This window comes from Triplophysa rosa, linkage group LG20 (assembly GCF_024868665.1).
Source record: "Triplophysa rosa linkage group LG20, Trosa_1v2, whole genome shotgun sequence".
NCBI lineage: Eukaryota > Metazoa > Chordata > Actinopteri > Cypriniformes > Nemacheilidae > Triplophysa > Triplophysa rosa.
The window spans coordinates 20,448,887-20,466,970 of record NC_079909.1 but is presented as its reverse complement, the minus strand read 5'-3'; the positions used below and the strand labels follow the sequence as shown (position 1 = coordinate 20,466,970).

At 42.2% G+C, this 18,084-nt stretch overlaps 1 protein-coding gene across 1 annotated transcript in view; it reads left to right on the top strand.

Moving 5' to 3' along the window:
* gli2b (GLI family zinc finger 2b) overlaps positions 1–10,011 on the top strand; it is a 51,931-nt gene extending 41,920 nt beyond the window's left edge. Inside the window, exons 7-14 of the mRNA XM_057362815.1 lie at positions 3–195; positions 750–860; positions 1,824–1,958; positions 2,732–2,881; positions 3,146–3,310; positions 3,998–4,279; positions 6,998–7,319; positions 7,425–10,011. Coding sequence (XP_057218798.1) covers positions 3–195; positions 750–860; positions 1,824–1,958; positions 2,732–2,881; positions 3,146–3,310; positions 3,998–4,279; positions 6,998–7,319; positions 7,425–9,397 — 3,331 coding nt within the window. The 3' untranslated portion in view covers positions 9,398–10,011. The remainder of the gene's footprint in view (positions 1–2; positions 196–749; positions 861–1,823; positions 1,959–2,731; positions 2,882–3,145; positions 3,311–3,997; positions 4,280–6,997; positions 7,320–7,424) is intronic.
* Positions 10,012–18,084: the final 8,073 nt, after the last annotated feature.

The window sequence follows — 18,084 nt, the reverse complement described above, 5'->3', positions numbered from 1 at the left end:
AGTCCATCCTTTGCGTTTCCTCCCTCCATTAATCCTGTGGCGTATCAGCAGCTGTTGTCTCAGCAGAGAGGACTCAGTGCGTTCGGTCACACGCCACCGCTGATGCAGCCGTCACCCACATTCACCAGCAGACATCACCCGCTGACGCTCTCCGCCCTGACCACGCCCACCGCCGCCCCTGACACTGACGGCAAGGTAACGCAACACCTCGCTGAACACACACCAACACATGTCAACACAGCAATACACAGCTATCACAAGAACACACACACATGCAACTAACACGACTGAACACACACCAACACATGTCAACACAGCAATACACAGCTATCACAAGAACACACACACATGCAACTAACACGACTGAACACACACCAACACATGTCAACACAGCAATACACAGCTATCACAAGAACACACACACATGCAACTAACACAACTGAACACACACCAACACATGTCAACACAGCAATACACAGCTATCACAAGAACATGCAAACCAAACACACACAATCACATTAACACAACCAAAGGCACACAAACCTGACCAAATACACACTAACACAGCTAACACAAGGATACACACATCAAGACAACTGACACACACAAACACACAGACATCTAACACAAATCGAACACAAACACCAACGCAACCAAACACACATCAACACAGCTAACATACTCCACACTTAGTAACACAGGAACACACACAAACGACACAAAAACCAACTCTCTCTCTCTCTCCTTAGGACTTCAGTGGTGACTCGGCAGTCAGCAGCACAGTGAACCCCCTGAACACAAAGAGGTCAAAGGTCAAGACAGAGTTTGACGTGCTGCGACCCGTGTCACCGTGCGCTCCGGTAAGAGTGTCATACAAGATAGTGTTCCTCATGTGAAGAATGTGTATTGTAATTCAATTATTTCCCCAGAATTGTTTTGCATTCAATAATAAAAGGAAAATGTCTGTTTATAAATGTTGAATATTCAGTGCACGTGAAGCGTTCAGAATCCATCATTTATAAACTTATCCCTGCGCCCGTGCACTCTAGACGGCGAGAAAGCACACTAGACCTCGTGTCTCATCCTCCAATTAAACAAACCGCACGACAGAAACTGTTCTGCTAAACAACAAGCCATGACGAATCGCAGCGCTAAATCGCCCTGAAAAAACCTCCTCCTGATCAATGACGGGCCGGGCGGCCCCCGGGAGCATCCGCGGTCCCCTGACCCCCTTCTCACACGAGCGGCGGCAGAAAAACTCCAGCTGATAAGAGCTTTACGAGCGTTCACTCGCCGCGCTCGTGTAAACTGTGCCAGAGCACTTCATTTTCATGAAATATTGGCCGGCCGTTATTGTCACCTGAGAGTTTTTTCACCCCCCCCTCGCTCTCCGCTCATCTTTTGACAAATCTGCGGCTGCTGGTGTCGGTGAGGCGGCTTGGCTCTTGATGCATGGGGAATAAGGCGGCTGCCGTCGTCTTGGGGCCAACAGAATTGATGAAGATAGCTCGCGCGCCGCAGATAAACATGCTGCAGTCAGCAGCCCGCGAGCGCGCGTGTGTGTTGCGTCGTGTACCCGCAGCGGTCCGATAACTCTTAGCACACCACACACGTGTACCCACACACAATTAATGTTTACTTCTCAGTAATTGTCCACCGGCGTCGCGTTTGGGTGTATTTTTAATAGTATTTTTTAAAAATAAAGCTTGGATTTAATAACACACGTCGGGTGATGTAACCGATGCGCAGCGTGTTTTTCTCGCGTCCTTGTTCACATCTCCACCGGAGAGCGTTTATGACGTAACGTTGCCGTTTCCCCTCAGGACCGTCTGGGTGGTGCAGTGGACCTGAAGGAGGACCTGGACGACTGCAAACAAGAGACGGATGTTGTGTATGAGACGAACTGCCACTGGGACGGGTGCAGTAAAGAGTACGACACACAGGAACAGCTGGTGCATGTAAGTCCGTGTGTTACGGGATATCCTGACAGACGGCCGGGGGGCGACACAGCTTTGAACATGCGCTGGTGTTCATCTTGAATGAGAGCATTTTATAACAAATCAGTAAAACACGAGTCTGCAGGAAGCAGGTTTTTGCGGATGATGTTCATTGCTGTTTTAATAACACCTGAGACGCCTCACCTGAATCTGCAGGCTCTGATTAAGCTGAGTCATGAGATCTCATTGACCTTTGACCTCTCTGTAATGCTTTGACCTCTGACCCATAGAGATCAAACCTGATGATCTGAAGTCAGCAGGGTTCGAAAACCACAGATGAACTATGCAAACTTTTTTTAAGTATTAATAATATTTGATTACTTATATATTAAAAACAGAAAAAAATCTATGATCGGTGTAAAATAAATGTAAGAAAAGGCCTTTGGATCTTAAAGCTTGGCTTTGATCTGTCCCAGCATGCACTGGTGTCCTGGGTGGGGTGACACAACTTTCTGTGGCATTCCAGACAACCAGTGAAGCAGAGAGAGATGGGGGTCTCACACCAAGACACACACACACACACTCTCTCTTACACACTCACAGAGTTGTGTGATGGATCGCTTTGCTCTTCAGAAGCTGAAATGGTTTCATTTCCTCAAACACTTGTAGTATTTTTTCATGACACATGATAATGTCTCTTTGATAAGAGACCACCGCTGATGTTGAGATCTGTGTGTGTGTGTGTGTGTGTGTGTGTAATGAAAGTAAAGTGTGTTGTGTTTGTGTGTTTGCAGCACATTAATAACGAACACATCCACGGTGAGAAGAAAGAGTTTGTGTGCCGCTGGGACGAGTGCTCGCGTGAACAGAAGCCCTTTAAAGCTCAGTACATGCTGGTGGTTCATATGCGCAGACATACAGGAGAGAAACCACACAAGTGCACTGTGAGTTACTCTCTATACTCTACAACTACACACACACACTCACATACACACAGAGCCCAAACACACACACACACGCATCCACAGAACCCAAACACACACACGCACGCATACACACACACACACACACACACACAGAACATCTACACACACACACACACACACACACACACACACACACAGAACATCTACACATTACATTCTAATGTTTGTTTGTGTTGTTTTCATTTAATAAAGTGATTGTTTATTCTAATGTTTGTGTTACAGTTTGAGGGCTGCTCGAAGGCGTACTCACGTCTGGAAAATCTCAAGACGCACCTGCGTTCACACACCGGAGAGAAACCGTATGTGTGTGAGCACGAGGGCTGTAATAAAGCTTTCTCTAACGCTTCAGACCGGGCCAAACACCAGAACCGCACACACTCCAATGAGGTAAAACACACACACCTGCCTTTACACAAACACATACACTTCATCTCAACATGAAACACATGTATGATTTACATCTGTTACTTGATGAGAAGTGCACGCGTGTGCCGCCCTTCAACACGCGCAGCATCAGATCATTTACTTCAGCGGCACGTTAAGGAACCGCTAACTGCCTAATTCTATGTAAATGTGCCATTTTCAGCATACGGTAACAAATTTAAGCCAAAATTAGATTTGTTTGCGCACTCCCTCATCATGTGTAGTGATTGTTCCCGCACACTCAACGCTGTCCCATTAACAACCTGTGTGTGCGTGTGTGAATAATGAGCTCTGAAGCTAATGAGTACAGCAACCCACCATACATTAGTGAGAATCAAGGCCGTCCCCAGCGGAGGCCGAGACCACCTGCAGATCACGCATAGAAAATGAAACCTGCCTCCGTTTCCATTCCGCTCTGATCCGTAATGAGCTAAAGAAGAGAGAGAGAGAGACATCGTTTTATCACGACTTTATGAGTAAACAGCAATGCATCACCCATGCTTAGCGTCGGCGCCGTCAGCGCGTCAGTAATTTATTCCCTCTAATTGTGCATTCGTCGAAAGCATTTGAAGATAATCTGATTTAACGGGCGAGAGATAAAAGTCTAATTCAAAGTCGTACATTTGACTCGACTCATATTTATCTCCGCAGAAACCCTACGTGTGTAAGATCCCCGGCTGCACCAAGCGCTACACGGACCCCAGCTCGCTGCGCAAACACGTGAAAACCGTCCACGGGCCCGACGCTCACGTCACCAAGAAGCAGCGCGGCGACCTGCCGCCTCGGCCGCACCCGCCCAAAGAAAACGGCGAGAATGAGGCGGGAAATAAGCAGATGACACGCGTGACGGAGGAGAAACTGGAAGCCAACGGCACAGGCAGAGGAGTGGACGACTACCTGCAGGTCAAATCTATCAAGACCGAAAACTCTATGGTAAGAGTCCCTCTCACTGTCTGTGAGGTCTGAAACATGCCAGACACGCTAGAGTCACTTACACTAATGGTGGATTCACACGGTACGCGGCAGTCGCGTTTGTCCAGTTCATTTTCAAAGGGAAACATGTGGTAAGTGGCAAAACGTGGGCCGCTACGTTGGCGGAGCGCAAGGGGTGCTCGTGCATGCAAAATCAACTTCCACGGGTACGGCTCTTTGCGGCATGCGTATCTGAAGATAAAAATATTTGATGTTTTTGTGAACGGCAGCGGCAGCCACATCGGCTTAAAGGCGGCTGCCGCGCGACAATTGCACCGCTCGTGTGAATCCAGCATAACACAGAAGAAAAAAATTAAAATTAAAAATTTAAGGCCCTATTCACATTTCGCGTCTTTTCCGCACGCATATTCATTATTTTTTATTGTAAATTTAATTTACATTAAAAATGTAAATTGCCGTGCGCAAATAGGGGGCGACGCGGTCATTTTTATAGATGCGTCGGCGCCGCATCAAGATGAAAATAGTTCAACTTTTCGGAGTGCCGCGTGCACCGCGGGTCAGTTGAAGAGAGAAAGAGGCGCGGCTCGCGGTTTTAGACGCGAAATGTGAATCAGGCCTAAGAGTTTATTACTGTATGTTTATATGTGGCAGTAATCTGTCGCCCTCTTGAGAGCACTCAAATTCAACCGGACGGTGCACTTGTAATGTAATTGTCAAATCTGTACTTCAGCACACTTCTATAGTATGTTTCTCACCTGTAAACTGTCATCTTTATCTTTAGAAATGCATAAAAAATGTCTGTCATTCTAAATAGCTATAATGTGTAGCTGCAATCCGTAACTTTTAACTCTTTTTCAGCATCTCTGAAAAATGATGTCAAATGATGTCAAACTGACATTTCCCACAAAATTAACAGTTTAACTTATAAATCACTATTATAAGTTTGTGTATGTTCTTGCACAATAACGTTGTGTATTTGTAACCAACTGCAGCTTTAAATCTATTATTCATTTCTAATGAAATCTATGGAAATGTTTTCGTTCACGCTGATTCAATCATACTAACAGAGCATGTGTGTGTGTGTATGAGTCTCTTAACTGCTTTCTGCATCTCTTCTCTTACACTTTCATTAAGGACAGACGCTACTGAGGTGAGCGTGAGGATCTCTCTGTGTTTTCACCTTTATTTCTGAAGCATTGGGTACTTGACAAATGACATGGACGTGAAAGATTTCACATTCGAATGTGTAAATTACTTAAGACAAATGAACATCGAGGTAGTTTAGGTCTGGTTTAATGCTTAAAGTTTGCAAAAACGGCTCAAATGTATTCAAACAAATTTTAAAACTAAAAATTACATAACCAACATACAGTTTTGTATTCAGTTTGGGGTTTTTTGCTATCTGGATTGACCTACAACTCTAACCATACACATACACACGCAACTTTTGTTTATTCATTTATTTGTTTCATTTTTTGCAAATCGCTTCAATCTGCAATAGTAGTAGTTTCACATTCACGTTACAAATGTAAATAACAGTAGCAGGTCAATTTGATCATTTTGTAAAAATATTTCTTGTTTGGAATGGTTGTGTATTTTAGAGGTAATTATAGAGACAGTCATACCACATATTTGAAATACGTCAATTAAAATATAATTTCAGTGTATACATTTACAGGAGTAGTTCACTTCAAAATTTGCCCCCTTTCACTTTCCATAGTAAATGGGGTATATGCACACGGAGTGATGATGGACAGAAGTACGTCATCACCCCATGTGCATATACCCCATTTTATTCCTACTATGGAAATTCAACGGTTGCAAATTTTGAAGTGAACTACTCCTGTAAGTTAGTGCAAAAAATATAGCTACTGAAAATACACTGTGAGGTTTTCTCTCTAGTCCATGTCTTGTCATCAGCTCATTTCTGCATCCTAAAGCGTGTCTTCTATGTTCTGTCCAAACGTGTTTGTTCGACCCTTTTTATTTTTGTGTGTATTTTGCGCTCATACTATAAAAAGCACATAGCCGGACATTTTCCCTGATGTTCTTGCTTAATTTTTGGCCTCATCTAAGTTGCATCGTTAACTTACAGTAAAAATAAAGTATCACTGCATCAAAACTGTGGACCCCCGTATTGTGTAATTTCCTGTGATGTGTTGGCGTGCAGAGGGCCTTTAATTTCCCCTGGGCTCCCCCCACCCCCCCATCACTGAGATCTAACGCCCCCGCCCGCCACTCAAGGATAAAAGCCATTAGTGGATTAATATTATATCAGTGGGACTGTTTTTGTGTGCTGAACAAATAGTGCCAGAGCTCAAGCTGTGATCAAGAAGTGCCGTGCTTCATGTGGGGACAGAATACATTTACCTCATCCATGGGATCAGCCGTCAGGAAACAAAGATAGTACCTTATTTATGTTGCCAGATTTCCCTTTGTGCGTTCACACCAGACCACATGCATAATGCACAGAGACGTTGCCATAGGAAATAACGATTTGTCAAGCACTTAACCTAGCTATGTGAGGGGGGATATAGACATGAAACGTGTCTCGATGATGAGGAGGGGGGGACGCAGTATGCTCATTATTTGCAATTATACAACCGCAAGTGATGTTCAGAACTCTGTCTCAGCATGTTTTTATCTGTCCGTTCATGAATGTCAATGTCTCTCGCTGGTGCATTGTGGGTAATCAAACCTCCTGTGGGTTTTTCTCAGATGTATCAGTCCAGCCCTGGTGGTCAGTCATCATGTAGCAGCGAGCCGTCACCGATTGGCCGTGCCGCCCACCATGACGGTGGAGTAGAGCCGGCAGGACACAGCGGGGGCAGTATGGGAGATCTGAGCGGATTGGACGACGTGCCCCTCGTGGATTCCACCACCGTCTCCACGGGAATGTTGGGCCTTCACCTGCGCAGATGCCCCGCCCACAGACTCTCACACCTGAAGCAGGAGAAGCTGAAGTCGGTGAGGGACTCCTGCTCTTGGGCAAACACGACTCCGCCTGCCCCCTGCACCAAACTGCCCCCCATTCACACCGGTGAGTGAATCTGTCATTCATACCAAACACCAACGTATTCATCCTCTAAATTTCTCATTTTTATGTGAATGATTCTTCTCAAAGCTCAACTCCTCTCCGTCACAGGTTCATTATTGGAAAATGGTCTCTGTGATCCAGCGCTCCCCATCTCCAGCCCATGTCTGGGTGACCTTTGCCCCGGTGAGACTACGCTTCTGAGTCAGCTGGTGGAGCGTCGGGACAGTCTGGCCAGCACCATCAGCTCTGCCTACACCCTCAGCCGCCGTTCTTCAGGAATCTCCCCCTGCTACTCCAGCCGGCGGTCCAGTCAGGCCTCACAACCGGGAGGTCGCCTGAATAACATCAGCTCGGCGGACTCGTACGACCCCATCTCCACCGACATGTCCCGACGCTCCAGTGAAGCCAGCCAATGTGGAGAACTCCCGAGTATGCTCAGTCTCACGCCCGCCCAACATTACAGACTCAAAGCCAAGTACGCTGCTGCAACAGGAGGAGCTCCACCCACCCCTCTACCCAACATGGACCTCATGAGTCCGAAGGCTCGGATGGCCTTATTAGGCGATTCCTATGACATGACATCATTGCCTGTACATCCCCCAACTGTTCCCAGAAGGTGTAGTGACACCAGTTACACTAACAGTAGGGTTTTACCCCATCAGGTGCCGGGCAACATCCCACGAAGGGCGAGTGACCCGGTGAGACGAGTGGGTGAGCAGCGTTCTCTCGGCCAGCGCTTCTATAGCATGACTAACGTGAACCCCAGCAGACGCTTTGCTCTACAGACCTGCAACCCACCTGAGGGTAACACGAACCGTCACCCGTATCCACGCCGGCCTCCTAGCATCTCTGAGAATGTTGCTATGGAAACCATGGCGAGCGACAGTCTTGATGATGCCATAATGTTGCCAGATGATGTCGTTCAGTACCTCACATCTCAGAACGGAAGCTCCGGACAGCATGCCGGGTCAGTGTACAGCCATCAGGGCGTCCACGGCTTCAGTTCCCAACATCGACGGCTGGCGCTGGTGGAGAGCAACATGAATGATGGACCTCGACCAACAGCAGCTTCGTGTCACATGAGTCCTGGCTCTCAACAGACGTTCACGGGTTCGTCCCCCAAGAGTCAGATGCCCGTCCAATGGAACGAGGTCAGTTCTGGGACGGTGGAGTCATCTCCCAAGCAAGGAACTGGGCAGGGAAACCTTCATCAAAAACAAAACCTCAGCCCCTTTCACAACCTCAACACCAACCACCAGATCGGCTTCATGAGTCAGAACCTCGCTCACGCTGCCCAGCAGAATCAAAATATTGAGTTTAAATCTCAGAGGCAAGCGCTGCGCCAGGCGAAGACAGAGCAGAACTTTATGCATGGCTACCATCAGGGCTCCAATGACATTGCCAACATGACGGGACTCGTGTCCGGGAAACCTCAAACCAGCCGGGTGCGAGTTCAACCTCCGGCTGGTCAAACTCAAAACTATTCCCAGATGAACATGAGCCAGCAAGGTTACGCAATTCAGAATCCCACGCTGAACGGAAACCATGGACTCGTGCAGCCACGGCCACCCAAACACCACAGCCGGCAACTCTCAGGGCCAACACAACAACTCAGTTACCCACAGTCCAACTTCAGCCCAGCGTACGACAGTTCAGAGGCCAGCCCAAAAAAATCAGCCAACGTCAACAGCACCCACACCAGCGCCATGATGTACACGGGACAGATTCACATGTTCGACTCCAGCAGTCTGGTGATGATGGACAGTATAGCCGTGGCCGCGGTGGGTTCTCCTGAAACCAATCACGTCTCCAGCACGGTGGATTCAAACGAGCCGGAGCATCCGCAGATCGACTTTGATGCCATGCTGGATGACGGCGACCACTCCAGCCTCATGTCAGGAACTTTAAGCCCCACCCTCCTCCACAGCCTATCCCAGAATTCCTCACGCCTCACCACACCCCGGAACTCTGTGACTTTACCCCCGGTGCCCGCGGGAATCGGCAACATGGCCATCGGAGACATGAGCTCCATGCTCAGCACGCTGGCGGAGGAGAGCAAGTTTCTTAACATGATGTCGTAGGACGGACAGAAAATACGAGCGCTGCGTTTGTGATGAGTGATGACAGGGATGTAATATTTGAACCGAATGTTGCATAAACGTTTCTTAAATGCTTTTTAAAGTGTATCATTCTGTATAATATTAGCTTGGTAGTGTTTTTGTTGAAGAAGCCATACTTTGCCTTAGACAAGTTCAAGTACGGCACATATATAAACCCACGGAGAGTTTGATAAGAGACGGTCCTGTATTTTTATACAACTTTTGAAAATGTGTGCAGGAACAAGTGCCTCGCTGTGCACGAGCGGATGCAGAAATACATTATACTAACAGAGCGGGACTTTATCTTTCTGTGGATACAAAGAGCTTTTGTTTATTGTGTAAATCAAATGTAATATTCTACTTCTCATCCATGTTTGTACTCGACAGAATCGACGTTGCGAAATAATACACAGATAAAATATAAACGTGAAACTTTGAGGAAAAAATTTGTACTCCTCTTGTTTTGATTGATTGAAGACGGAAATAATAAGAGAATGTGATGGTGCTGAAGACTCACATCTCAACTGGTTATACTGGACTGATGTTTAGACCGTCTTATTCTACACCGACTCCATTTACAGGACCGGATCATGTAAATATCTTTTGTACATTTTTAATGAAATACAATATTGTTGTTTTTCTACTGCGGTGTTGTTTGCTTCATTATTTTACAGAAATACACTCGTTACAGCTTTATTTCATTGCAGTGAATCGGTCACATTTGATTCTTTCTTAAAGTAAAAAAAACAGAACACGTTTAAAAGTATTCATAGCCAAGAAATAAAAAATCACAGTCCGTTTGCATGTGCACGCCACACATTACTAAAAAACAAATGTAATGTGCTTAATGTAAGAATGTGAAGCTCTTCGGGAGAATATTAAGTTTTTCATTTCAATGTAATCGTTGCGAGGTGGCTTTACAAAAAATTACATTGTAATATATAAACATTTAAAATAAATAGTACCAGAAATAGACATTAGAAAAACAGTATCAAAATGACAATGGTAAAAAAATGGAAAAATGTAGAATACACAAGAAAATATGTTTTCTTTTATAGCTCAGTAGGTTTGATTGATTTCTTAGATGAGTTTCATTTAAGTTTCAATTTAGTCTCGGATGTTTTCACCCTGAGGATTTGTGTAAATTAATGTAGAGATGAAATAATCTGGATTTGTGTAAATTAATGTAGAGATGAAATAATCTGGATTTGAGTAAATTTGATGAAAAATGTTTGAGTTCATATTGAGGTCTTCACTAATATTGACCGTAGCGTGACTTAAGAATGCTTCTGTAGTGTTTTGCAGGGCGAACATCTGAGAGAGGGTTAGTTTAAGAGTCTTGCGCATACAGAGCAGAGGCGTGTTTTCTCAAACGAACAGTGACGCGCGCACCCGGAGGACACGCCGCTTACAGCACATAAAACACGCGGATGAAGACGAAAACGGTCGAGGGACGAGGCCTTCCGAGGAAAAACCGCAGGAACAAATGCGTTTATTCTGACAGCGAATTCAGCTGAGGCCTCGTTTGATCTCGTGTTTATGATCGCTGGATTTCGTATTCTCTCTGAGAAATGAAGAGAAGAGAAAATAGCCTGAGGAGGACGAGCTTGAAGCGCTGAGGAGAAATCGCTGAAGATCGCGCAGAGCTCATTTATGTAGGCTACAGATGACCTTTAGCAAGAATCACGTGTGTCTAAATTATACAAGACACTTAGACGTGAACGCGGTCTGGAGCAGTTTGTGTAAGTGACCGCACCATAAAGCCAATGAACTTATGAACAGCTCGTGCACGTTTGTGACGGTTAACTATACAGGTTGCGACGCGAGTAACACAAACACATTAACTACCGTTTGACACACAGCAAACACACTAGATCAAAAAGTCTTTTGTGTCAGTAAAGACGAGTAAAGTCAAGTTAATCTAAAAATAGATTCTTTTCAATTGTTTCCTAAGTTTTTGTAAATATTTTCCAGTAGCCTACAGTCAAGACGGTCAACATTTAGAGCGAAAAGACAAAGTATCCTTTCTAGTTTTCTGAAAAACGAATTACTAAAAAATAAAATGATGGATTTGAAAGCAGTTCCATGCGTTTTTTCCAGGAGTCTCTACAAACAAACAAAAAACTATTTTATTTCAAGTATAACTCTCTTAATCTACAATCTTTTTTTAAAAATTGCACCTATGCTTTTTGTTGTTCCAATTGCTTCCTTTGTTTCGCTCATCTGTAGGTGGCTTTGGATAAAAGCGTCTGCTAAATGACTCAATGTAAATTGTTAATTGCACAAAACATTAAGCCAGGTTAAAACTAACACACACACTAAACCAACCCTTTCATTAAGGGCAGAGACTCGAAGCATTTGATCACATTTCAAACATTAGGAAAAGAAAAACAATCAAGTTAAACTTTGATTTATTTGTTCTGACATATATTAAACACACTTAAATAGTCTCATGCTTGGAGAGGATGACAGAGCAACAAATTTCCCATAATACTTTGCAACATCATAAGGCAAGAAGATACTTACAGATATACTGGCGTGATGCTAAAGTGTAGACGATAGATAAGCATGGCCAGATTCTGTAAGTCTTATAATTTCGGCAGATATTTTTCCTGTTCAAATACAAACTCACCAATTCTTTTTTAAGAAAACAAGACTTGGCTTCTTATGTTATTTTGCCTTTCGAGTAAATGTCTCTTACTTTAAGAATGCTTAGATTTGTGCTGAAAACAGGACCAAAAATACTGAGAAATGTATTTTTAGCAGTGCAGGTGAGACAGACAGAGAAATATAACAAGAGAGAGGTGGGGGGGGGGGGGGGTTGAGTTGGGGGCTCAGGAGATCACTGATCTAATGAGACTGTAATGTAGTGCTGCTGTCTGTGTGTGCAGTCCAGTGACGGATTGTCTGAACCACAGAAACACACACACACACACACTGAGTGATCAATCAATTAAAGATGTGGGTAACCTCAGCAGGAAGTCGGGCGGAGACGGATAATTAACACACACACGCACACACACGCACACACACACACACACACACACACACACACACACACACACACACACACACACACACACACACACGTGTGTCTATTAGTCAGGACCCATAAAACACAAGCGTTAAATAATGATGAGAATAATATTTACTCAACACACCTCATTAAAACCTGTTGATATGAGATGATCTGAGTTCAAACATGAGTTACACATGCTGATGTGAGAGTTCATGAGATTTCTGTCAATGTCCAGAAACTCAAAGTTCAAAGTCATCTTCATGTTTTTCTGTGATCTGATGACATCTCCATGTCACTGCAGACGTCACGAGACTAAAACATACAAAACTCTGTCTACCCCATTTTAAGTCTTTAATATAACAATTGATTGACTATTGATATCTCTATTATTATACATAATCATGTCTTGGTTTACTTATATGAATATGATCAAATATACAACATAAACATCTCAGAAGTGACACTGGTAGAAATGTAAAAAATATGTGGAGAAAATGAACAGATCATTCCAGTTAAGTCTCCCAAAAACACATTAAAATTGTGAAAAAAACTGTTATTCCATCGTATATTCCTGTATGAACTGGTCCTAAAAAACAAGTGAAACATTTGTATTGAACTTGAACGGGTGGGTTTGTCCCATTCCTTTTTTCAAATAAAAAACAACATTTTTTGTAATTTTTGAGAAATGTTGTCCACAGAATGAAAGGAAGTGATCATTTTACTATTCTTAAATTGACTATTTATAGCAATGTGTAAAAGCAGACAGGTAATTTTGGTGTGATCTCTTCATTTTTTCTGCTGATGTACATCTTACAACAGTACAGTATGCGTTCTGGTGACTGGAAGCTCTGAAACTGGTTTTGCTCAGCGAGAGCGTTGAAAAGAAACACCAAAGACACTAAAGTCAGAGTCCTCCTAACAGATTGCAGTAAATCCTGTCATGTGATGTCTCACGGGAGTCAGACAGCTCTGATCATGACTGATGTGTCGTCTCTGACAGCACTCTCACGCACAACTGTTGTGCCGTTTCCTAAAGAAAGAGTGAACGAGACCTCCTGAAGCTCAACGCTCTGAACACTGGAAATGAGCCGACTGAAGGGTCCTCAGATCTCGCCGAGATCCGCCTGCGGGCAGACACACCCCCCTCACCGGAGACACGGCTCTCCGGCTGTATTAACGGTGACATGATGACTGAGAGACTAGTGATGAAAGAGCTCAGAGGTTCTTCATCAAGCTCATGTGAATGATTCGCTGTGAACTCCGCGACGTGCCCTTTAATGTTTCAAATGTGACGGGTCCTCCTCCGGCGTGTCATACACGCTCACTTCTGACAGAACAGCAGCAGAGGATTGTGGGTGTTCAGAGAACTTCAGCCCTGGTGGCATTGAGCCGCTCTCACGGATTTCTCACCTGAAATTATTCATGTAACATTTTCTATCAACAGTTTATGACAGGCAAAATAAATAATGGATGATGAAATAAAAATGTGGCATTGTTGCATCATGACTGACATCATGCTTCAGTGGAAACCCTTCCAATACTACAAGTTTGATTAAGTATTTATTTATTATTTATAAAACGGTCAGTTCTGGTCCTTGATTCTGATTGGCTGAGTGGAGTTCTAAGCCGTTATAAAATACTTCAATATATATAACGGCTGACCGCACCACATAGCCTAAATATCATTTTATTTACTTTATTTTATGAAACCTTGCTAAGCATATGGAATAACCGTTTTATAAAAGCAATAAGCCCCAAGAAGCAGTGGGTTACAGTGCATTTTATAATAGCTACGGGTTTTAATGACTCCGCTTCGCGTCGTGCCACAACACCCTTAGTTGTTATAAAATGCACTGTAACCCACTGCTTCTTGGGGCTTATTGCTTTTTTAGACAAAGTGCATGTATATTTAAGGCACCTGAATACTTCTTGCAGTATTGGTGTCATTTTTAGCATATTTCAACAGTTAAGAAAAACAAAAAGAAAGTTCATTACTAAGTACATCAGAAATAGACTGAAAGTATGTTTTCATACTTGTACTCCAGAAGTAAACTTAAATAAACTTATTTTTTACAGTTTGTAAACTGTATTAGAGTTATTATAGTTTTATTAATATTTAAAATGAGATTTTAGTTTTTTAGTTTTTATGTTAATTTTAGTTCAAGTTTAAGCATTTGTGTATGCTTTTGTCGTTTTATAATTGATTTGTTTATTTTTTATGTTGCTATATAATATTAATTCATATTAATTTAGTTCATTTAGTGCTTTAGACTTATTTCAGTTTATTTTTTATTTTAATTTTCCCTTTGGTTAAGTTTTTCCCAATCATTTTAGGTCCATTTTTAATTTGATTTCAATGAACAGAAACGTTTTCAAAGTTTTAATTGAGTAAACTAAAATAACCTTGAACTGTATTGAATTGTACAGTTGTTCAAATGCATGCTTACAGTGAATGAATGTTTTTAGTGTCAAAATATTAAAGGATTAACTCTAAGTAATATAGATAGATCATGTATGTTGTGTTTTCACGCTAATGTTCACAGCTGGCTTTCTAAGTGTCATGTGAGGGAGAAATGTGAAACTCAAACCCTGATGAGGCCGATAAACACACGAGTGAACCTGCCGCGATATCTCCAGAATCAAGTCTTACCTTGTCCTTTCTCATGTGTTCTCACTGGATTCTTGCTCTTCTTCGGCCCAGAAGACCTGACGGAGTTGTGTTTTTCATTTCCTAAAGTTCACAGGAGAAATAAAGACAGATACAAATCTTTTTAATAAGGTATTTAACAAATATGGATGTTCAGATCAGATCAGAGTCCTCTCTTACAAAACTACATTTATTCAAGTGTTTTATTTAAAAAAAAAGAAAGTATATTTTTTCAGAAGTGATACTTAAGTATTAAAACTGACAGAAAGTCACAATGTTTTGATGGAGATATGTTTGAAAGAATCATTAAGTATTGTAAGTGTACTTTGTTTGTGTCTACTCTTCATATGAAATACTTTTTCCTCACATACTGTAGTTTTACATACTGTCTTATAATTGTAATGTTCAAGTTTATATAGAAACAAGTTATTAATATACCTGTAAGTTTACTGAAAAACTGTACAATGTAAAACTTTGCTGTAGTTTTTCCAGCAGGTTTGCCAGGAACTTACTGAAGATTTAATTACTACTTAATATACTTTCCAATTAGTACTGTTTTCAATTACTTAAATCGAAATTAAAACACTGTAACTTTTGAGTCAAAATGAGCAAGAAGAGACTGGCGTTAGCACAGCAACACTGCAAAAATGGACATTCTTCCTAAGCGTTTTTCTCTTGTTTTCTGTAAGAATATTTAAAACTTCTTAAATGACCATACATTTACATAACAAGAAAAGTGACCCAAGATATTTAGTCTCGTTTTATGAAAGAAAAATATGTAAACTAAGTAAGTTTATGCTTAAAACAAAATTGTACATTAAATCTACAGTAAGTTACTGGCAAACCTGCTGCCAAATTACAGCAAAGTTTACAGTGTAGTTGTAAACTACTCGTGTCCTCATAATCCTGATACACTTAAAGTCCTTTAAAAGTACTTTTATGAAGTGAAATATGGGCCATGCTACTAATGATGTTAGTATGTACTACAGAAAGTATACTTCAAATGTACTTGAAGTTTGCTTAATGGAATAGTTCACTTTAAACCCCTGTTGACTTGCCAGTATAAAAATGACTTTGGAAAGTCAATGGGGGCTTATTTTAAAGTGAACGACTCCTTTAAGTACCCTTAATAAAATGAACTTGAGCACTTAGAAGAATCAGATATGAAATGTTCGAGTTTATATCGAGGCTTTTGACTTTTGATCTGAGACTTTGATTTTCAAATCTGAGCACAATTTGAGACATCGAGCGTTCTTGTGAAACTCTAAAGAAAATGACTCGCATCTGAGATTTTCCACAGGAGAAAGAGATGAGAAACAGAAAACCATTGCTGTCTTGGAGAAACAATTGAGAAATTAAAGTGATCTTTGTCATTTTTCCTTGCAGTACGAACATCGGTAGATTCAGTGAAACTACTGTGAAACAGGCCAGAGGCAAAAAGAGAAAGAAAGTGCTCCATGTGGTGGTGAATGATGAAGATGCTGAAAATGTAAAGGGTGGTATCCTGGAGGTGCGTGGTCCTCGGGGGCCGATTTTTAAGGCTTATTAATATCGATGGCTCTGTCCCACTGACTTGTGTCACCCTCATTATAATACGAGGCCACCCAGCCAATCAGTGCGTGCGGTTGATGGCGGAGTGAACGCTGGGGGTCAGGAGGGCGGGTCTGGTGAATATTAATATTTCTAACTGCATTATTCTACAGAGCCCAGAGGTCACAGACGGGGGGAATAAGACCCCGAGGCAGACACACTCCATCTGACCCATTTCAGAAACGAGCGAGACCAAGCTGAGAAATAAACCACAAAGAATATCTGTGAGTGTTTCTACGGCTCCGTTCCAAAACCTAATGAGCAGCCTAACTAGACAACACTTCATCATGTGTACTTATGAGACAAACACTTCTCTATAGACGACATCATTCAGATGGATTAACTACATTTATTTCTGAATAGATTGCACAATTAAATTAGTAAAGACAAGTCTTTCTTGAGATATATCCGTATTCTTTACACTTCATCATTTTCATGTTTTAGTATTTCTGTCCTTTCTTGTTTCTCAGGTCTCTGTACTAATATGTATTTACTGTAAAGCCGCTTTTTAATACGAAAGAAAAATCTCTTTAATATCTCGGTTATTTCTCCTAGACATCAATGAGATTAAATGGAAACTTTTGCTGAAGTCTCATTTGCTCAAGTTTCATGAAGTTGCTTTGAAACAAAATGCATTGTGAAAAGCGCTATACAAATAAATATGAACTGAACAAAGCATTTCTTCCAATAAAGATGTTCCCAAAAAAAGGTTTTGTTCACTTTTGAGCACAGATTTGCCTCTCTCTCTCTCTCTCTGTTGTGCATATGGGAGAGTTTTATTCAGGAATGTTAACTCGGGTGTTTTAAGCTGGTTTAGATTTACCAGAAACAAGCTGGAAGCCCTCTGACAACCCCTGCGGCGGTGACAGCCCTCATCGTACCTGCATACACACTTCTGATCTGAGGTCAGTTCACAGAGACACCAGAGAACAGAAAACAAGGAGAGAATGTGGCGGTGCGGGACAGACGGACATCACAGAGTCTCGTGTGTTTGTGGACATTTATACGTTGCAATTCTTGAAATTCATTTTGGAGAATAGGGGTGAATTTCCTCCTCGCATGACTCATGAGGGATCTGTTGACAGAAAACAATCTCTGTGTTTTAGGGAGAGCAGCGTCACTCGACTCCATGGATCAATGCAGATGTTGTGCACAAAGCCTCCGGCATACATTATGATGTTGTTGAAAAAAACACTCGTATATTGTGCATAATGACAAATATGAGCCTATAGCTATAGCTTAAAGTTGCAAGAATTCACCTGATTCACAGAAACTTTTCAATCGTATAAAGTGCATTAAAGATTAACAATATGCATAAAGAATAAGATTGAATATATGCTTCAAAATTTTGCAATAATACCATGTATTCTATACAGAGTATTTTATGATTTACATTTGAAAGAAAGACTAAAG